General features: G+C 38.0%; 1 protein-coding gene across 3 annotated transcripts in view; it reads right to left on the bottom strand.

The window, feature by feature from the left end:
- Positions 1-23,012, bottom strand: part of SMYD3 (SET and MYND domain containing 3) — a 424,868-nt gene that overhangs the window by 387,716 nt on the left and 14,140 nt on the right. Inside the window, exons 1-2 of one of the 3 annotated variants that reach the window (XM_087775166.1) lie at positions 7,090-7,850; positions 6,590-6,696 (exon numbers count right to left, since the gene is read on the bottom strand). The exons of 1 other annotated variant lie outside the window; for it this stretch is intronic. In XM_087775166.1, the coding sequence (XP_087631292.1) occupies positions 6,590-6,696; positions 7,090-7,236 (254 nt within the window). In that variant the 5' untranslated portion in view covers positions 7,237-7,850. Of the gene's footprint in view, positions 1-6,589; positions 6,697-7,089; positions 7,851-23,012 lie in introns of those variants that run through there. One more of the 3 variants, XM_087775167.1, reaches the window with a different exon arrangement.

Below are 23,012 nucleotides of genomic sequence, written 5' to 3'. Positions count from 1 at the left end.
CCTATATATTTTCAGAAAAAAGGTGATTATAATCAAACAGCTGAGAGCACTAGGGTTAATTTGGCTCAGTCCACTTCCCACCCATTCTACATATCAATTAGTAAGTAAGCAAAACCTATACGCCCTTCATGGTTTCCAAGTTTGTGCATTTCCAACAGAAAGGTCTTTAAAAAGAAATTGACCCAATTCAGAAGTGTATTTTAGAACCCTACATCATCACCAGCTTCAGAAAAAGCTTTCCTGCTGAAGAATTAACAGTTTGACCAGAAAGGCACCTAACCCCGGGAGTAACCCTGAAAATTTCAGTGTCACTAAATGACATGATTGAAGATATGCACATGCTTAGGCATGCCTGCAAACTGCAGCCCTCTCTCACAAACTAGTGCTGTTATTAGTACCGCTACGTTTCTAACTGTAGTCAATACCTTCATAAAAGATATTCATTCCAACGAAGGAATCATCTGAATAATTTAGTGTCTCCCAGAAACTACTCCTTATTTTAGAGAGGGAGCTCAGATAATACTTGCAAAAAAATTTTTTAATAAATTCTGTTGGAAATGTAAAAATTGAGATAAAACGTGGATAGCTTTCAGAATTCAAATAACTCTTGAACTAATTTCATTCAATCTTAAATTTTTAATAAAAAAGATCCCATGTATTTTTAAATGAAACCTTCTCCATTTCCAGCTCAGTTTTATTACGCAATAGTAACAATGTTGCAATAACATGAAAAATAACCAAGTGCTTTTTAAAAATCGGAAGCTATTATTTTCATTAATAGAATCAATTTCTTAATTAAGTCATAGGAATTTCAACATACAATGTGCTTCCTCACACTTAGCTACTGGTTCTCATTTTTTTCTTACAACATTCCACAGAGAATGTTGAAAGAATGAGGAGCTGCCAAGCCATAATATCTGTCGTAAGATGAGAGATTGTCATCTACCTTCCTGCTGACTTGTCCCAATCACAATGCATCAGTGCACACATTTCCATTTCAAAAATTGCCAGTGGTACTGAAGAAGCTTCAAAGAGGCACAGACACTGCAAGGAGGTTTGAACTCATATGGAGAATCACAAATTGATATGGATTGGCTGTGGATTTTGCACAATTATCCAGTTAAAAATTGGTTTTTATGTTCCAGAAAATACTACTTCTACATCACTTTAAGTCTTCAGTTAAATCTCGTTTTCTCTGTGGCTAAGAAACATGGGCCTTTAATCATCATCCTGTAGCTTCAGCAATGGGTCACAAGTGAAATCAGATTATTTGTTTCAGTTCAACAACCATGGAATGAGACTTTGCAGAGCACAGTACAAGAAAATGAGAAATACGTTACTCCTTATTTGCAAAGGAAGAAAGCAAAGGTTTATTGTGATGGGCAAACGCTGGGAGAAAGCTAGAGTTTTTGTTAATGTATGTCAGTGCTGATATGGCTTATAGATATCAGTAGAAGTTAAATAATCAACAGCAATGCTCTGCTTTGCAGAATAAAAGAAATGCCAGCAGTACATGTTTGAAAAACATGAGCCTCTGGTAATTTCTAAAGTCAACCATGCTCCAAATCAATGAGCTGAAAAAGCGTGTGGGAAGGAATGATCCATCACAATCACACTGTTCTGTAAAAATTTCACTTTCATTAAGATTGAAAAATAGAAAGATTTTTTCATGTGTGTGCATGTACATGCATATGTTTTTATCCATATATACAACCTCTCTTGGCTTTCTTATACCTATTCTGAATTTTTCATTTCGTATTTGCTACTTCCTCCTATACCTCATGAAAATGTTACACTCATCACCTTTTCTGAATATCCACCACCACCCCTGCAGTAACGCAATGAAACTCAGAAGAGGTCCCTCACCAGCTCAGGCACCTGCTCCCTTCAACAGCTCTGCTGGCATACTCGCGAGTGGCTCATGCGTATTAGAAAGGCTGGCACAGTGTCAGAATGATCTACGTAAACCCTACCTTTAGCTTATTTTACTGCTTGAATGCTGGTTACCAGTCAAACTTCACATCCAAATCAGAGACTTTGCCGTTTAAATGGAGGGAAAGCCAAGCGTTCTTCTACTGCGCACGCTTCACTCAAAAACGTTACAGCACGCCAACAACTTCAAGTAGCTCATGTTAAGTCCCCACTGTTGTTACATGACTGCAACAGGTACTTAAGTTAAAGCTGATTTGAGTATTTCTTATGAAAGCATCAACACGCCTTAGTTGTAAGCAAGAGGTGCAGAGAAAAATATTCCTCTGTAGGCTGGCTGCAAGAACAAGCACCTTGCAGACTGCAAGGCAAACACCTGACCTCTGCCATTCCTGTTGCTTAGGCTGTGCAGGAAATACTTGCCGAAGGAGGTATTTTTTTTAAGGTCCGAACAGAAAAAGCAAAGTTGAAATGTCAGTATAAACTGTAGGAGATGCAGGTTTAGTTTTGGGTTTGGGGATTTTTGTTTTGTTTCCTTTTAATCAAGAGGCTGGCTCTTCTGTTCGCTTAAATTGGGGTTATTCTCAGCTGGTTAGTGGATTGAAGCCCCTGATTAATTTCACATAGATCATTAAGATAGCTAAAAGAATCCAAATCACACCTACAATTTAAGCTGAATGTAAGAACTCAACATGAAAAGACTCCACATTTGCTTTTGCTGGACTCTTCAAAACCTGAACACAGTCTGAAAAAGAGATCTGCTGCTTCTCAGTGAACGCAGCTAAGGGAACACGGCTCTGTCATCTACAAAAACTAGTCCTACTACTAAAATATTTGTCTGAAGAAAACAAACTCTTTTGCCTTTTTAAGTGCTGCTTGTGGAAATCACCTCTGCTAATACACAATACAAATGATAAGAACATGCCAACACAGGAAGGACAAAAATAACGACGAAAAGGTGAAGAATACCTTTAACCCACCACAATGCAGTCACCTATTACCATGGCAAAATTCAACTTTGCAGGAGAGGAGATTTCTTGACAGCCAGCGGCTCCAGACCATGGAACAAAATTCCCATCAGCCAAGGAACCACTCAGATTTCAAATCTGAAATTTAACCTCTAGACAATCCATATTGTTTGGGGTTATTTATTTAACTTAAATTATATTTCGGAAATGACATGTAGTGCATTTTTTACTGCTATGATGGCTTCCGCACTGAACAGGTTATCTTTAAAGAATGTATGTTTGTTCAGGGCTATCAATTAGAAAAATTATGTATTTCAATTAAGCTGTGTTTTTACTTAGAAATAATTCTTGTTTTCTTCTTAAATGCAGATTGAATTTACAATCGGCTATTACATAGGTATTTCAGTTGTTCTAAAACAACATCACTCAGGGGGCTGAGTAGTGGCAACGCCTCTGCTGGGCACTGGTCTTACCACTAGTTAATAACTAGTTAACTGACTAGTTAAGTCAGGCTAAGTACATGCTGGCTACGTGACAATTAACCAAAATTTGGTTAACGTCACATCAGTAACCGCAGGATTTTGTAGAAATTCTTCACAACAGAGAGAAACTTTCATGAAACCTGAAAGGCTTGCAAAAGAGAGAGAGATGCATGCCAGATGTTTCCAAACTGAGCCAGTTTAAAATGGGAGAGTATACAAAATACACTGACAGAGTAATTTGCTGATTCTGGACCATGTGTTTGCACTTCATATAAAGCTACTTTTTCATCCAATTTGATAAAAAAGTTCCCAGCATGATACTAGGTCGTTGCACTGCTGAAGATGAGGCCTTCTGCCGGAGACAGAAAGCCAAGGCTCTGACCACTGCATTCATTTAAAAAGAAAAAAAATAAAAATAAAATATCTACAAGTTCTGGTTTTTGTTTGGTTTTTTTGGCAAAAAAACCCAAAACAACAACAACAAAAAACCATGATAGGCCAAGGACTTGATGGATCAATCACACACACACACAATCACAATATTTTTAACTTATTTTTCTGCATTCCTCATCCTAAACTATGGGTTAGGTGAACAGCAGCAGTGCCTCACCCCATAAGAGACAGCAGAAATTCCTTAACCTCCCTAACTGGGAAACTGCAACGTTCGTATTCATAAAGACTTTTTAAAACCTTGGGTGGAAATCTGGATTAGTGCATGTTTGGTATTAATAGTTCTTGTAAAACTCATGAACCTTGAAAACGTCTGTGAGCGTTTTTAGCTAAAATACGGACTGAGCTTCCAAGACTAATTTGTGTTGGCAATGTTCAAGATAGAATTACAAACAGATGTTTTAGGTCTGTCTGAAAAACTAAGGGATTTGGGGATAAAAGTCTTCTGAACAATTAATGATGTTGCCAAAATAAATAAATATGTGGTCATCTGCTAAAGCTAAATATATATAAACACATAACCCCAAACCAAAGTATGTATCTTATGAAAATACTGAACACATTAACATAAACTAGGCAGTGCCAAGACAGTTGTTTTAGAACACTAAAGAACATGCTACAACTCTCTTTCAGAGTGAAAATATGATATACTTAATAGTACCACCACATATTAAAAAAAAAAAAATACATGTGGGGAAAAAAAGAACCACTGAGACTTGGACTCTGTAAAATACTTAAGAATGAATGACTCTCAAAAATCAGAGCCTTACCTAAGGATAAAAACAGATAGCAGATTACCAATTTATTAACACTTTTACATGGCCTTAGAAGGTGCTTTTATTTTCACAGGGACACTGACTTTGAAAATAAAACTAGATTTAAAATAAGAGGAAGTACAAGTATTTTAGAATGCTGGCAAGAAAAAAAAATCCTCAATGCAGTATATCATTACATTTAATTTGTGAAGTATTAAAATAACATATTAAGTGTACCCTAAACTAATTGCAAACAGACAAATTGTCAGGATAAAGCATCCTACCATCCTATAATGCATATAATGTTTAGCTGGAATTCTTATAAAGACATAAACCAAAAAGTGGCTTAAGTCCATTTTTGCAGTGGATTTGTGTGTTTTCTTGGATCTCTTCTACTCTTACAATTCACTCATTCCGTGTAATTATTAAGAAATACCACAACTCTCATAGCTATGACTTGAAGAAACCAATTAAGTTCCCAAATACTTATTGGATTTAGAGTTAAAACTGTTCAAGCACATTTTCCAGGATGATAAAAATTCTGTTTATGAAAACATACTTAGGACGTATACATCAAAAACATTTATGCATTAGCATTTTCTAGTGGAAAACATGTTTGTTGGATGAGTGGACAGCTGCAGGTAAAAATACTGGATAAAGGCAACTATGTAAATGAAAGGAGGAAAACCACAGATTTCTGGGAGCGAGAACTGGTGTTTTCTTCAGTGCTGAATTCTGAGTCCAGAAGATAAAGCTTACATAGTAAAGTACCATTCCCTTGCTCAGCAATGGACTTCTCTTGTACCACTGAAGTCTTTGACAAACTTTTCACTGACTACACTAGTGCAGGATGAAGACAGTAGTAGAAAAACAAGTTACACAACTGGGTCAGTATCTTCCAGCAAGGATTGCTCTCCTCTGACCATTGAAAAAGTAAATTAGCATGGACACCAAAATCGTCATCTCTAGGTTTCAGGTCAGACCAGAGTAGATCAACTGTGTGCTAATGCACTGCAAAAAACACTGTCTGATGACTTTAGTTGGGGCAAACGGGAGGCATTTATGAGCTGCAGCCCCAACTGAAACCAGCGGTCAGCCAGCAAGTCTAAAGCTTCAGGCAGCTGTGGTACTCTCCAGTCAGTCATTCTGCAGCACAGACACACATTCAGATCTACATTTTGTAACAAAAACGACCCAAAACCTTAATTTGGGAAAAAAAGTCTTCTACAAAGACTTCAGCACTAATGGAAAGCTCTTTTAGTGATCACCATTCATAAATAAACCATCTACACCGTGACAGCCAGGAAGTAGTCCATCCTCCAAATTTAAGACTCACTGACATGTTTTTCAATAACTACTAACGCTACAAGCATGTCTTTGATTCAGGGACTAGGAAAACAAAGGAAAAGAGAAAAAGTAGGTATAGATTAGACCAGCCTAAGAAGGGGAGCTTTCTGAAGACTTTCAATTCAAATTAACAGACAAGTTTTGTGGAGACCATTCTCAGAACCCCCTCATAAATCCAAGGAGAAAGCAGTGTGCAGCTGTGGGAAGATGGTTACACCGCAACCCAGCACAGGAGACCACAGAACCATAAAACCAGTTAAGTTGTGCGAAACCTCCAGAAGTCACCTCGTCCCACCTCCTGCCCAAAGCAGGGCTGATCAGCTGTAACACAATCAGATGTTCTGCTTAAATATAAGCGCCACTGAAAATTCCACAGTCACCAACTCTGCTGGTCTTGCTATACATCTACAGATCCATCCCTCTGTAATGAGTCCAAACCATTTATTTGTACTGGTGAGCAGCTACCAACATGAGTTGGGTCACCAGTTCCTTTTGGTGACATCCAGGAGCCGCTGACACTCAAATTGCCATCACTGGTATCCAGCAGTGACTACAGAGAATCAAGGCTGAGAACAGAGGAACAGAGCAAACCACACTTGAGAGAGATACTGGAAGAGATCATTATTTAGCATCAATAAGCATAGATCATATACATCACCTGAAAATCCAGTTCTTTCCATCTGTCTGAAGACTCAATAAAGGAACAAGTATACACCACGCATTTTTACAGTCTCTTTCCACACAACAAAAGAAAGAAATCTTTTGCTAAAAATAAAATTGAAAAAAAATGTAAAAAACCCACAAACAGCAAAAGAAGCAGCAGAAAAAAAAAAGCTCTTTATATATCCACACACTCAAGAATTGTATTCTCGGGGAGGAACAGAAGGAAAAAGTGGTAACTAACAGCACATATAGCCCTTATTATTTAAAAAAAAAAAAAATCAATGAACATATTTACTGAAAAAATAATTCAGTATCTATATATAGCAGAGATAATTTTTTGTTATATAGCCAGGAAGCTTACTACATTTAGAACACAAACCCCAAATGTTTGCAATAACCCACTGGGTACAAAACTTAATAAATGTTAACAACAAATCCATTACCTAGCATTCAATAACTACACAAATACTGTTAAAAAATAAAGTAGTTCTTCACCTGCTGAAATGATTTAGCAAGTCCATCTGAAAGAGGATGGGACATCCATATACAATAACCTTGTGAGTTCGTGGCAGAGATTCCTCCATCCATCATACCAAAAAGGAAAGGAAAGGTTATACAGGTTAATAGACACAGAATATCCATGATTGACTTCTGTACTTCACTACACACACAATATCTTCCAATGATCACTGAGCTGTTGGAAAGTTTGTATGAGTCAATGCTTTCTTCATGTTGAAGATATAAAACTATGAAGACAAATTATAATTATAAAATCCTCACTACAGTACCTAGTGCTAAGACAGTATCTGTTTACAATAACGAGCAGAGGGCAAGCATACCCTGAACCATAGAGGCTCAAATGTCAGTGACGGCTCAAATACAAGATGCCTACAAGATGCCTCAAAACCTACATTCTCACAGTAAAAGTTATCTTTTCCGATATGATATCTGCAATTATGCAAGACAGCTTTCTGCCCAAATCCTCCTTTCTCCCTCACTTTGAGAGGGGGAGAAATTCTTTATTTTTCTCCCCTGCAGCTGATCGCTTGCAGGTTCGATTCTTCTAGGGGTCAGGGTTTCCACACACTGAGCAAATTAACCCCTAAACAAACAGGTATAAATGAATTTCACTCATTTTATTGTTTTGAGTTACATGCAACTCTTTTTCCACAAATCTGGAAGAAGCATTGGATCAGTGTCATGAATTCTTGAAAATTTTTACATACTGTGGCACTGGTGTCAATTCTGAACTCACATTAACAGCAGGAGTTTAACTTTTATTTGTTAGCTCAAACACCAACAATATCACCAAGCCCTGCCAGTGGCACTGGCATTACACAGGAGGCAGCTAGATTAAATTTAGTGCTACACAGGGCATCACTGTAAAGGAAGACAAATGTAGCTAACCTGTGAAGATCTGAAACTTAATGGAAGACAAACTCAAAAATAAATACTCGCAAGTCACAGTCGTAAAGCAGACTCGCAGATAGTCTTTTTAGGCATTTTATGTCATCTCATTTGTATGCTATCCCATGATGTACTTTAATAGAATTTGGCAAGAAAATCTTTCAGCAAAATAACAGTTGAGCTGTGTTTGCATGCCCCGCAGGAGTCACACAAAGACCAATGCTCTCACTAATGTATATAAATGACTGCCTGAAGGTTGCACAGATGCTCCACTATGCATCTGCACTGATGATGTGGTCATTTTGAAAAGCCCTTTCCCAATCTGTTACAGAATACCTGTCTGTAGTTTCCTGACTTGGGGAATAAGCTGCACCATCAAATGGCTTACTGGTAATTGCCTCATGTTCAATCTGTTATGAACAAAATGCATGATACTGCTGCCTCACTTTGAGGAACAGTTGCACATAAAGCAGTTGGAGAACTGACAGTAGCATTTAGGTAGATGATAAACACAGCAATTTAATACACTTTAGAGCTTGCACTTTGGTTCTTCTATGCAAGTCATGTGGCTTTTAACAGCTGATAAATTTTCCCCTCCAACATGGCTCCAACCATACTGCCTGTGAGCACTAATTATGGAGTAATCAATGTTAGCCCATACTCCTTGCTAAATGCTTTACAAGGAGTGCATAATAAAAGACTACTGCAAATGGAAACAGATTACCTTATTATCATAGGTTCTGGGTTTGCATTCAACCGTTTGCTATCAAAGACAGCAAGAATTAATCCACAGTAAAATTTCTCTGCTCTCTCTAGTCGGATAGAAGAGAGAACTTGGCATTTACTGGTTATGCATGCAGGGCTGAACAAAAGAGCTGTCAGAGAACCTTGATCTAGCGGTCAGATGACTAATAATAATAAATAATATAAAGACAATTTAAAATTTAAGATCACAGGGACAGAGAATTGTTGCAAATATCACTGCTATTTCCACATAATTCCATTTGCCAAAAACATCCCCTATAATACACAAAGCTGCAACAATACAGAAGAATGTTACAGCAAACCATAGGACCGACCATGTCCAGGCAAGTATCTGCAGGGAAGCAGAAATACCGGCACATGTTTTAACAGGATTTGCCTGAGTAACGGGAGGAGCATCACTGTGACAACCAGCACCACAGCCCAGGCTGATGTGCTTTGTCATTTGTCAGCAGCTGGGCCACCACAGGGATGTTGACTTGCCAGGAGAACCCCAGCACTAGCAACCCCAGGGGCATTGGTTTTGCTCAGCGGGGGCAGTGGCTCAGAGAGGCCGGACTCCATAGGTTTGGTCCCTTCCATTGCCCCGTGTCCCCTGTCACCGCACTTGAAAGGTGACAACTCTTGGGGGTTACTGATAGCAATAACCTCTTCTCCTGTGCCCTCAAGTCTGGAAGCCTGGACCTCACCTGTCTTTGTGCTTCAAGAGCCAGAAACCTTAACCCAAAGCCAGGAATAGATTTTTAAGCCTCTTTAAGCCAGACAAACTTCTTTCAAAGAAAAACAAGGAAGATTATGTGATGGATTTCACATGCTGTTACATTACACCTAGTCATTTAATTTTTCAGATACTCTGCCACTCTTATCTTAAAATTGGGGGGAAAACAAAAAGAAATAAAGACTCTTCAAACAACCTGGTAGATACAAATGTGACTTCTGCAGCTTCCTACACTGCTCATTTCAATGCTGTGTTCGTTACCATGCCTGGCAATACCCATTAAGTAGCACTGGGTATCAAAAAGCTTTAAGGGAGGTGCCATGAAATGGGCAGGCTCAGAGATGTTCCACAGCCCACAGCAAGTCAGTGCAAAGGAGACCAATGTGAAGGGGTGCCAGCTTGCAGAGAGGTCACAGCTCAGAGCTACGGGCACCTCCGTAACAAAGAGGACAGGCACGCAGAAAGGAAAGAGAAAGGGAGAGGAGCAGCACCGTCCTGGCACAGCAAAGTACCGCCAGCCCTTCGGTGTCAACTCAATGAACACGCAGAAACTCATCTGAAGCAGAAGCGCTGAACTCCCACCAGTGCAGTTTTGAAAGGGTGGCCGGCTCTTTATTGTGCCCACAATTCTGACAACTTTCCCATCTGTCTGTCTATGCACTCACACACAGCTCAGGGTTTGCGGGCAAGGTCCTCCTCAGCGGCACAATTCAGAAGCGCTGCTCCCAGGTGGGAGAGGGATAGTTCAGCTGCCTTAACTACGAAACAGGTTGTCCTGACAGTCTATTTTTGTTCTGCACAGGTTTGGTTTCACTTTGATCTTTTGATTATTTTTTTTTTCCCATACAGTTTCCTTCAAATGTGTGTGTAGATCTGGATTTCACAGAAGCTGATGAGGAGTCAACAACTGCAGGTGACAAAGCCCAAATTTCTGTCAGAAAAAAAAAAAATGTTGATAACACAACTCTCTTGTAGAGGACAGGAATGATTTGCAACTAAACTGAGCTTTGAATGCAACGGAATTAAGTACTCAGATGCTATATAAAAACTGTCTTAGAATAATTACATTCCTACTCCGAAAAGAAGAGAAAATGGTTATTTGAACATATATCCGGATACAGAAGTGGCTGAAGTTACTTTGTGCCACTGAATATTTTTTAACATTCAATATTTTAGTGTATACCTGTACTAGAATCTCTCAAATATTTACATCCAACTATTCTTGCCCAGAAACACTTTAGATATGTAAAAGCTATTAAAACAATTTAAAAGTCAATCTCAAAGTGTCCATTGAAAATGGTGCACGATTTCTAGTTTTCCTGCCTGTTTACCCATCTAAACATGAGACAGACAAGACAACATTGCCTCAAAACACAAATACTACATGAGATAAGACACATTATCATCACACTTGTAAATTTAGAGTGAATGGGTTCAACAACAGTTATACTGTGTGGAATAAAAGCTATGCGTTATATTCTCTTTTTGCTATAAGGATTGCTACTACAGTAATGAAAGTCATGAAAGTATTGTCTTTTGTAAATATTAATTGCAGGCATAAATAACTAAGGCCAATAGCCCCCAAATTAATTGGCAATTATTTTTTAACCATTTAAAAAATTTTCAAGGGATATTACTTAATGCTGTTCCTGTTGATTATAAGCTGAATTTTTTTTTTTATCTGTTTACCAAAAATGGCTCAGTCATAGGGTAATTTTTGTTCAAAAATAAACACACCCACCCATACATGAATATGCATGTTCTATGTCTTCTCAGAGATTTTTCCTCCTTCTCCTAGGGGCCATGTGGCAGCAGCAGAGACAATCAATTAAAACAAAGATTTAAAATGGCATTTGGCAAAGACATAACTTCTGTTTTTTATGAAACAGTAATAATATTAAGAACAAACACATTGACTATGAGCTACACACTAGAAAGCAAAAGTAAAGTTTCTGATAATCGATACCTAACTAGCTTTTTGGAAGAATTACCTGTGAACTTAAAATCACCTTGAAGCTTGTAAATGTCTTGTAAGATTGTTTGTACTATCAAACCCATCTAATAAGGGCAAAGTGCATGGTGACCACTGTCAAATTAATTGTTCAATCAAGAATCAGTAAGTAAAAGGCATTAGCTCTGTTATGCTCCATTGCATACAGTTACATCTTTGATAACTGCCCCGTGGGAGTTTATGGATCCTACATGACCCCTGTCGAAACTCAATTGACTTCTTCCCTGCAAATTCTATTAGAATTGGTCCCTGCATCACTGCCCACAATAATCAAGAGCAGAGAGCCTGATCTATATATAAACATTTTGGTTTAGTCTAACTCAATAGAATATAAAATAGATGAGGCTATGAGATGGCTGTTAAAAAAGTCTGCTGCATCCCACTCTATACCATAAATTAGAAAAGAAGTTTTAAATCTCTAATTTAAAAAACTGGAAATGCTTCACGAACAAGGGGGAAGGGAAAGGAAAAGAGTTTTGTCTAAATATTGGCCTTTCAAAAAGTACCAGGATCCACAAAAAAAAAAAAAAAACCACGAACAACTAATGTAGTGTGCAAATGTAGTTGTCCAAATGTTCTGAAGTTTACCTACAGCAAGAAGCATTACTTTTACAGAATTTAAAAGTTCCTAATAGGAGCAAAACTGGTGAATTTATTGAGAAAGCATATGCTATTTACTAGTAAGTTTAAAAATCTGGGTTACCCCTTTTTCAGAGACTTGGAAACGCCAAACAAAGAGCCCATAGTTGTTCCTTCATTTTCTTTGTTATTGACATTCCTCAGCTATAAATATTTAGGACTGTTCAACTATTCAGCTCAGCTCATAATTTTAAGACATTAAAACACCAACCTAAAACCTTCATAACATAAGACATCCCATAACATAGAACAGTGGTAAAACAAAGACACTAATTGAACTTCAGGTATTTCTTTTCCATCATTACCATTTTACTCCTGAATTTCTACAATATATATCCTCCTACAAAGAAGGATCCAAGTAGCTTTATGTATAGAAACTACTTTCATAATTATGAAAGTTTGAATAAAATCTGCTGGAAATAATTATCAAATGATGAGCAGTGCACGCTTACAGAAAAGAAGCAGATAAATTTATTTAGCCAAATACCATACTTGTGATACATGGGACAATGAAAGCAAGAAACACATCAGCTATCATTTTTTTCATGGAAATAACAGAGTGACTAAAAATAACCTATCACCATACTAAAAGTTCAGGAGGTGAGGATGGGCCCGTTCTCAGGAACGTTTACACTTATGCAAAACAGAAGGGCAATATAATACAAAGTGCAAGGGAGAAGCGGACTACATCAAAAACATAAAAACATTTCACCTTTGCAAGTTTAAATGCGCTTTGGAAACTATTTGAAGCCACACAAAGATACTCAGATTTCAAAAGAGTAAGATACTTTAAACACTTGAACTAGATACCAACATAGAAGCTCTGGAGGAGTTAAGCAGCCAATGTAGAACCTGAAGGGAACACTTTGAAAAGTCCCAATCACAGGAGCGATGCACCTGCAATGCACAGATTAGAAAACCTGCAAATAGAACTGAACTGACATTGAGAGCAGAGCCTTGCATAGGCCAACTTCACTATCCTGACAGCAGAACCCCCCTGCTGGTTTGTTTTAATAATGCATTGTAAATGCATTGGCTACACCATAATTGTAACCAGAGAGCAATCAATCTTCCCGAGATTATAGAAAAATCCACTCTATTCATTAACCACGTAATTATCTTTACTGCCATCATCCCAACCACTGAAAGTCAAGATGCATCCCTCAACCAGGCTTGCTTCGCTGTAGCTCTATAAATCCAAGACTGATCTCTCCAAATCAAATACATCTAAAACTTGGATTAAAACCAGCAAAAGTCAGATTCAGATAAACACACACTGGTTGTCAGAAAGCCACATATTCACAGCGAGTTTTTCTTTAAAAAGAAATCTTACAGGTTTGTAGCCAAAATTTGCAGTACCTATATGAACACAAGCATATCCATCTGAAGAATTCTACAGTTAGCTTTCCCTCAGTGGTGCACAGGTGCTTAACCACAAAAAAGATCTTGGAAGATCTGACCAGATCAGCTAGTTACCGTTCTGGCTACCTACATAGAAAGTGCTCTTCTTGAAATACTTTCTTGGACAAACTTCTCTTCCCTTGCTCTCTCTCACAATAAGCGATCTGTACAGGTATGCGCATCGCACTCATCCAAGCTACTCGCACCATCCATCAGGGCAAAGCTGCAGCACACGTGGTCAATCAGGCCGTTGGCCAGCGTGCCGTGCCACCCCACTCGAAGTAAAGCACACGCGTGCCTCCAGGCAAATCTCTCCACCTAATGCTTCATCTCAGCAATTTCAAGTTGTGCATCCTAACAGCTCTGCAGGACACAGAGGGGCTTAGCACACCCTGAGCCTGGCAGAGTATGCCTTCACGTGATACCACTGTCTTTCCTTCTGTAAACTTAATTAACAAAGCAGACGTTTGTGTTCCAAAATGCAAGCCATATTCTAAGAAGAAAAACATCTTTCAAAATCTAAATAAAAGTATAAGGGCCCTAAAGTAAAGAAGGATTTATGAAAACCCCTACGCTGGCATAAATTTCAATCCATGTACGGTACAGTTACTGAGACCAACTGGGAGTGAGATTAGAACAGGAAAACAAGAACAAAACTTGCATATTTGGACATCTTCAAATTGCTTTAAGTATCATGGATAGACCATTCTTAAAAAATACCTGCAACAGACATCTGCCATACATGGAAAACAAACAAACAAAAAAAATCAACTTGGATTTTTATTTTAGATCTGCCTCACAGAGAATATTTATGTGGGCTTAATTGCACTTACAAAATAGACTGCTACCAAGCCTGTGGCACACCAAATATTTAATATATATGCAAAATTTACTACTTTAATTGAAATTAAAAATAAAATAAGTCTCCTAAAAATAAGCTAAGACCATATGGCAGAAAAACTACCCAGTATCTACATATGACCATCATTACAATCTTTAAAAGAATACAGAAATATTTTAAACTGCCTATGAATCTCGGAATTATATCCATTTACTTGGAAGAGCTTACACAAGGATGGTAGCGGGATGCCTAAAAAGAGTCTGTCAAAATTTCTCATTTATAGTCACCACTGTATTTTAAATACTCTAAAAAGTGATTACATGTGTAAACCTGCCTTTTAAGGAAAAAATCCTGCTTCAGTGGAAGAACTCTAGATATTTCACACAAATTAGAAAGTCAGTCATTATGTTCTCACAAAGATAGTTTTCTTAATGAAAGAAATTAAAGGAATACTCAATCTGAATAAATTTATTGCCCAGGACTAAATACATTACTCAGGATTTATGCACTTAACTTGAAACATAATTATCTTTTTTTCCTACTATTATAAGTACACCCTTGAAAATGTCTCCATTTGTAGTAACAGATGGCTTTTCATCAGAAACCACAAACAGTCTCAAGTCTGTTTTTTAATGCAGAACTATATTTGAAATAACAGCTGCATAGCAAAAGAAATCCTAATTTTTGGATAGCAAAGCTTGCTCTTGCAAACTAAAGCCATCCTTTCTAAACCAAAAAATACTCATGGGACTCCAAACTTCGTCAGCCATCACTCAGCAGTATCAGGGCCACAGCACCATGTGCTAATACCACAGAGGCTGCATCATTGTATGAATACCTGACAAAGAGCTTGGCAGCTGAATGATGAAAACCCCGCAATTTAACAATTAGAAGTGAACCTACTAACAGCACCAAAAGATTAACTGGAACTTTAAAATAAATATTATTCTTAGCATCGTACACAATTTCGGTCAGTCTACACTATTTGAAATTTGAGCTTTATTCTACCAAAACTACTTTACCCTTTGTCTTTTGCCCCTCCTGGAACCAAACCAATCCAGTTTTTGAGTTCAAGATGCATACCTTAGGCAGTAATGTAATATTAATAGGCCTTAAGTGTATTTCTACCAGTTATCCTTATCTTCAGTTTCCAAAACATCCTGAATTTTGGCAAACTGGAAAATGTACACCTATGTTTGTATGCATTTAAAAGTTATTGCTTATGCTCAGAAGCAGACTTCTAACATAAATACCTAACTCAAATTTATAAGCTAACAAAGTTTGAAACCTAATCTTTATCTCTTATTATGTTTGTTACACAAACACAATATGGAAGAGTAACTGGAAACCACAGTCCAGCTATTTGTCACTATTCTCCACCCTGCAGAAGCACCTGAGAGCCCCATTAAGTGCTGTACTGCAGGCGCCCAGTGAACAGTGTAGCCCCAGCACTGAACCCATACCTAAGCAATACCCTGCTTCTTCCTCGTGAGGAAGCCCACTTATTCGTAACAGCAGCACAGAAAAGAAGAGCTCACTCCTCATGCGGTTTTGAGGAAATCACAGTTGTCTCCTCTAGTGGGACAGTGCCCATAGTTCAGACCAGTAAAATCGCTGCATGTGACAGACTATGAATACAGATGACTTGCAGCTATAAACATGTCTGGGAGGGCTCCCCATAATCTTTGAATAAAGTTGCATATATTTTCATTGATTTGGATCGTTCTACGGGAGAGGACAACCATAGCATCATCTTGGATAACAACTCTACTACGTTTAAAATAAGACACAAACTACCACAAAAATTCTTATTTAAAAAAAAAATAAAAATTCATAACTGACTCTTGGGGTAAAAAGGATCCATGCAACATCAGATACAGCTAAGGAACTTGTAAAATAAACACATATGAACAAGCAGACTCAGGACAATTTGCATATCATGAAGCCCAGATCCAACATCTAACTGAAGTAAACTCCAAGGTTTATACCCTAATTAAGAAGAAACAAAGCAGCGCTTGCTCCATTTCTTGTTTAGTATTAGCTACACATACAGTTTCTGGATAAAAGGGGAATGCTTTGGGCTTTTAACCACACTGTGCCTGATGCGAACAGGCAGTAGAACGAGCAGAGCAAAGCCATCAATCTCACCCTGCCTTTGGGCCACCAGCTGCTGATGGGCTGCAAAGCCACAGCCACGATGCATATCCTGGTTCTTTAGCTCTAGTTAGTTACATCCCAATCAACAAAACATCTCCTTAGAGCTCCCTGCAACCATTTGCTTTGTGTCATTTCTGCATTAATCTACTGCAATATATTTTTTCCCAGTGTTGTTCTGGAAGGCCAGCTGAAACATCCTGTTATTTCAGGATATTGCAGCCAGGCTGCTGAGGGGAAGGGGTTGGTATGCACAGTCTACCTTCACTTCATCGCCTGCCCTGGTTCCCAAACATTTCTGGATGCAGTCATAGGCAACTGGAAATCAGTGCAGTGAGCCAAGACAGATGCAATGTTCATGCTGTTCTTCTGAAAGACAAGCAGCAGAATTAACCTTCCCCTGCCAGTCGCCCAATCCTGAAATAACACAGCACGATGGAACGACACACGGCTGAAGTCTACGCTGCAGCCTGCAACTTCCAATTAAGATGTTAGTGGGCTGGGGAGGGTACATTTGTGCATCTTTAAGGCACGCCATTAAAGGACACAGGAAACACAAGGATGCATAGTAGAGCAGGAGGTCATTAATGTATTCTGCCTTTTTGGTTTGGGTTTTTGTTTTTTTGTTGTTTGTGGGTTTTTTTGTTTTTTAAAACAGAATGTGATCTGGTGTGCCGCTAGGCAGCATGTTAGAGGGGACATTCTTACAGCTCCACATGCGGTAGCATCCCGTTGCTTACTAAAATCGGTCCATTCTCTTGGTAATCAAAAAGCAACTTTACCTGCCCTCTGCAGAGGCAAACAGTTACAGTAGTACCCAACACATGGTGCCCTTAGCTTGCAGTTCTTGAGCTAGCCCTTCTGCAGACCCCTGCCCCACAACAAAACGTTACCTTAAGAAGCCAGGCACATTCCCTTTTAAAAACATATTTAATTTTTTCACAAACAAGATTGCTTTTGCATTATTTTGACCTAGTTTCTCCTACACTTACAGAATGCAACTAGTAACAGCCGAGCAATACTCTTCCCCTTCTAACTTACTAGTTAGAAACACACGTCCCTCACCAGAATTGTTACTGGTTTTTTGTCATTTGGTTTTTCAGCAGAACAGGATTTATTTCTTGTTACCACGGAACAGCTGAAGAATATGTGATGTCAACTCATCTTGTTTCATGACGCAAACTAGTGAGGAAAATGTCACTGCAAGATTAAAAATGGTCTTGAATTGCAAAACTAAAGCTAAATAAAAGCTCTGTCCTCTAAGGCATACTAGCAATTTTTTTTTCATCTGGTAAGTATGACAACCATGAAGAAATAACATCTTTTAACTAGAAATTACACTGAATTGATTCTGGCAGAAGTTAAAACAGAACTCTTGTAAAGTTCAACTCCCTTAAAATCCATACACACTTAAAAGGTATCTGTCAGCAAAAAGAAAAACAGCTGGCAAAGTCTTTTTTTCTCTCAAATAAATCTTTCCTCCTGTAAGTATGTGTCACATGATCAGATAACTGTTCCACTGTACTCTGTATGCTTTAAATTAATTCTGAGCCACCAAAATCATTTCATAGAAAATTCCATGATCGCAGATATGATCACATAGAGACGAATGATGTAAAACATACTCAGTTATTCATAGCAACTGCAGCTGATATACATACATTTTGTGCACAGACTGTTACAACTGAACGTGGAAGACTGCAATACCACCTAATATTTTCTTAATAAAACCCACAATTCAGATTATTTTTTTTTCAGGTCACAGGTACACTTGTTATTCCATATAACAACAGCATATGTAAATTTCATACTCTATATCATATATTCAAAATGGAGGGGGGGGGGGTTTAAAGCAGAATCTGCACAGCTTTTTCAGAGCCTGATTCAACCTTCATGTTTTCAGTTCTTCATAGCCATTTTGTTTCTCATTAGCAATTTCATTTCTTGGCTAGCAGAGTAATCATCAAATGCATCAAGCATCAATAGCCAGACCAAGCAAATAATTATTTCTTAGACCCATACAGAGCTTTAGATTATAGCTAGTGTCTACAGAAGTCGTTTTAAACACTTCAGCACTATAAAGAAGAGACTGGTTCCCAATTTAAGACCTATAAAATTGAGGATCTTCTAGCTACATAGTGGCCTATATTCATTGTTCACATTCTGCTAGACAATTCCCTATAAAACAGATCTATCATTTGAAGATAACTTTGCATTTCAATGTGGAATATAATTCCTTGTCTGCCAGAGAGACAACCATGAGCGCTGACGGTATGTTTACATCTGGAGAGAACCTGCAGATTAAAGCCAGTGAGTGTCTGAACACAAGGAACCAACCTCAGCTTACACAATCAGCATGACTGGACTCCCTCCTCATCTTTCTGTTTTGAAGTTTTTGTTCCTTCCCCAGTTGGGTTGGGTTTTCTGAGTAACCCTCTAGAGCTAAGCTCCAGAAAAATGTCAGCCATCCAGCGTCATAGGATGGGATCAATCATGAGGAAGGAACAGAGATTTAAATACAAGTGCATCAACAGTAACAAAGATAACTTATCAAAACCTTCACTTGCTCTTAGAAACAAAAAAAAAAAGGGGGGGGGGGGAGCATCTGCAGATGTAAATAGATAATCTCTTCCATTACTGAAAACCAAATTCAAACTTTGAAATGCTGCAGGCTTATCATTTCAGGTCTTCTGCAAATAACAAAGTAAGAATTTATGAGGGAAAGCAAAAAGTTAACGGGGTAAAACAGAAATGCAATACGGAAATATACAGAGATCTAAAGGATTTATTTCACTTGTGCCAGGCATGTGAAATGCACATTTCACCAGTGCTGTAACAGATGTTCCAAGTTCTCATGTGCTCTTGAATTATAATTTTCTAATTCACTGCAGCATCTTATGGAAATGAAATAGCAAGAGTAAGTCTTCATTTCCTGAAACTTCAGTTCAAATCCTGATTAGGTCACAAATGAAGTGAAACAGCTCAATCCTACAAGCTGATGCATCTCCTGCGCCTTATGTCCAATGTCTATTCACTTCCACAGGAGTGGATACACCTACACACCTCCTAAGGTCAGACCTTGTGTTCACAGGGAAAAAGAGAGCCACAAACTTAACGTTTGCTGAAAAAATCTGTTTGCAACTGCAAAAACATCTCCAATGTAGAGCATGACTTCAAACTTCAGATTAGCTGAGGCACGTGGAAGGCATCAATCAAAATTATTGTAGAGCACCAGCTCCTATTCTCCTGCAAAGAGATACACAGCTGCACTCTGGCTGCTTAAAAAACAAAACCAAAGTATCATCAAGCTGTAGTTAATTTAATTTTGGTGGTTTTCACTTGCTTTTCTTGCTGCTGGCCATTTTGCAAGTGGGTAGACAGACTTCATGTGTTATTTCGCCTTTTTTTTTTTTAAATCTATCTATATACACACATGGAGAAATTCAACACCTGTGAAGAAAGATGGAATTGTCTAAGTCTTAGGTCCTACAGCCTTAAGTAACAGATCAGTCACCAGCACAACTGAGGAAAAAAAAATCCCACAGAATTATTGAAATAAATAATCTTACTTCTTATCTAGAGAAACTGTAATTGAGATAAGAGATTAATATATTTGCAACTAGGAAAATATTGGGCTTTACATCAAGAGCAGTGCTACCGCCACTGTAACAGCTTTTCCTTAAACCCTCATAGTGCCTAAAGATCTGTCTGCTAATGGGACAGGTGGCTTTACTATATGCACAACATACTAAGCATATCCAATAGGTAGTAACAACATACTGACACTTGTGGAATGCTTTTCTCTTCCCAAACACAGTGCATTTGCAGTCTGCATTTCTGATGTGATTAAAAACACTCAAATAGTTCAAAACCACAAGTGTGAATACCATATGTAAATATTCAGTCTTCCCCACACAAAGGGAAAACGGTGACTTCCATATCACCAGTTCCTACAGATTAGACTCATGCACAGTTCTTAACCCCAAGTTAAGCAAAATTAAACTTGGTGGCTTCTGCGTGGGTTCAGCAGAAAAATGAGAACTATGTAAGAGGGTGGTTTTGATCAATTTGCCATTCATAATCTTGAGAATTAGTTTTTGACTCCTTATGCATGTTCAACAACATGTTGTTAAATCCTACCTAAATACAGTTTCTGTGTCTGGCATTGTTTTTTTCAATGAGCATCTTTTCAGTGAAACTGACCATACAATTAAAAAACCGGAGCACACTACTAAGCCTTTTTAGATCCATTAACTTTAATGTTGAGTATTTAAAGCATGTTTTGAGGAAAAGTAAGACAACTGCAACTAAAAATTGTTGCTTAGGAAAAAAAAAAAAGCGAACAGAATAGTGTTTTTGTCTGACATAGAAAAGTAGTTTTTTTCCTGAATAATTCTTGTGTTAGGCCAATTCTAGAAACAAATCAAAGTTATTATGTCAGGCTTTCTCAAGACATATTGACTTAAAAAAAACCCAAACAAACAAAAAAACCAAACCGAAATACACTAACTAGGCATTTTCTTGCTTACATGAGCAATGACACCTTTTATTAAGGCTTTTTTTTTTTTTACATTTCAACTTCATTTCCAGTTATAAAAACAATTTTTCCCATTCTTTGCATTTTTCTTACTTTAGTCATGTTAAATTTTTGTTGACTATATTCCCAGCTTCAAAAAAAAAAAAAAACAAACACCAACCTCTCATCACATATAAAACATTTAAGTGTTGAAAAACAATCATACAAAAAATCCAGACTTGAAATAAAAGCATGACTCCTCCTGCCCTCACACCAGCATATGAATCAGCAGACACCATATTTCATGTGGTGAAATTTCTTTTTTCCTTCCACTAATCTGATGCAGTTTCAGATGAGTGTATTGTAAAACAGTACACAAGATTGTTTTTAATCGTGTCTATCACAATCACATCCATTTACTTCCTCTTTAAACTGCATCTCGGATGTTCGCTCCCTGGGCTGCTGCTACCCGTGTTCACCAGGAACAGCTTCTCCTCACTACAGCAACATGTCCTGGAAAAATTCTTCATCTTATTTGGAAAGAGCTTTGTTTACATGACAAACCAGGACACATCAGCCCTCCCGAAAGGAACTCTTTCACCCTGGAGCACCCCGGCAAAGCAAGCCCCAGAGGGTCTTGGTCACGGGTGAAGCCCCAGCAGCTGTTGCAGGGTGCAGTGCTGAAAGGGAACCACAGTTCCTGAAGACGCTTAGGGCCAGGCTCTGCTTGTAGGATGTAATCCCGAAACAAAGCACGGAGCACCTGACCTCCACACACAGCACCCAGAAATACCTACCTTAGCACCACCCAAATACCCCTCTTCGGGTGTTTAAGGCAAAGCACAAGAAGAGCAGCTGCACTGACAGCCCCCTACCCTTTGGCATAATTAAGAAGTTTACAATCTTTCAGCATGAGGAGGAGGGACATTTGCTTTCCAGTAAGCCTGCTGCTGAAATAGGCTAGGGAATTAAACTGCATAATTGGAAAACATTGCTCCTCATGAACAGTGCTATAGGAACTACAATCACATCAATATACAATGTTTATGCTTGCTGTAGATGTAAAATGAGAGTCAACTTTCCGTCAAAGAGGCTTTGTCAACACACACCTATGCAAAGTAGATGACAAGCCTAACGTGAAGCAAGAAAAAAAATAGTCTGTGTCATAAACTTTTTTCCAATAACTGCTATGACATTTTAAAAATAGAATAAGACAGAATTTTTATATGAAGGATTCCTCCAAAAGCCTGATATTGAAGCCATTACCATACAAAGCTTTGTGGTAAATCCCATTAAGTAACAAATTGACTTGATGGCCCACCACCACCATATTACCTTGTAGTACACAGTGCCAGCAGTAACCTTACTGCTATAATAAAACTTGTTTCCCCAAATGCACACCATATTTATTTGTTAAATATATCCTCAGTAACTGCAAAATAAAAATCAAGAAGAAGGAATTAATGGAGGGTTTTTTTAATTAATTTAATCTAAAGTTGGTTGGAAAATAACTTCTCAAACATAAGAACTAAATTATTTAGAGACTGTTAAAATAATTTTCTATTTGTTTCAGCTACAAGATAAGTTTAAGAGAACATACTGTTCTTGCAATGAAAATTAATCCAGCTTTTTTTATTGCATAAGAATTATACATATGCATAAAAACAAAACACACGTGAACAAAAAAATGCACTTTTGGAAATTACTAATTCTAGAAGGCATACTAGTTCAAAAAGATTAAAATCTTTTTCTCTCTTCATTAGAAATTCTGATAGGAATTCTGATAGGAGATAATTGCAGGAGTGAGTCCAGAGATTTTGTTGCTCCCGATTGTGAACTCGCATCCCCAGCAGCAGTAAACAAGACATACACACATCAAGGACAGACTTTACTTCATACGTACAAGCTTGGGAAAAACTAGAGGTCATTTACTTCCACCAGTCGGAACAAATATCAAGGACTCATCGCA

The sequence above is a fragment of the Nipponia nippon genome, unplaced genomic scaffold (genome assembly GCF_047370975.1).
Source record: "Nipponia nippon isolate SJK-2023a ecotype South Korea unplaced genomic scaffold, ASM4737097v1 scaffold_4, whole genome shotgun sequence".
Classification (NCBI taxonomy): Eukaryota; Metazoa; Chordata; class Aves; order Pelecaniformes; family Threskiornithidae; genus Nipponia; species Nipponia nippon.
This window is presented reverse-complemented; position numbering and strand designations above follow the sequence as displayed.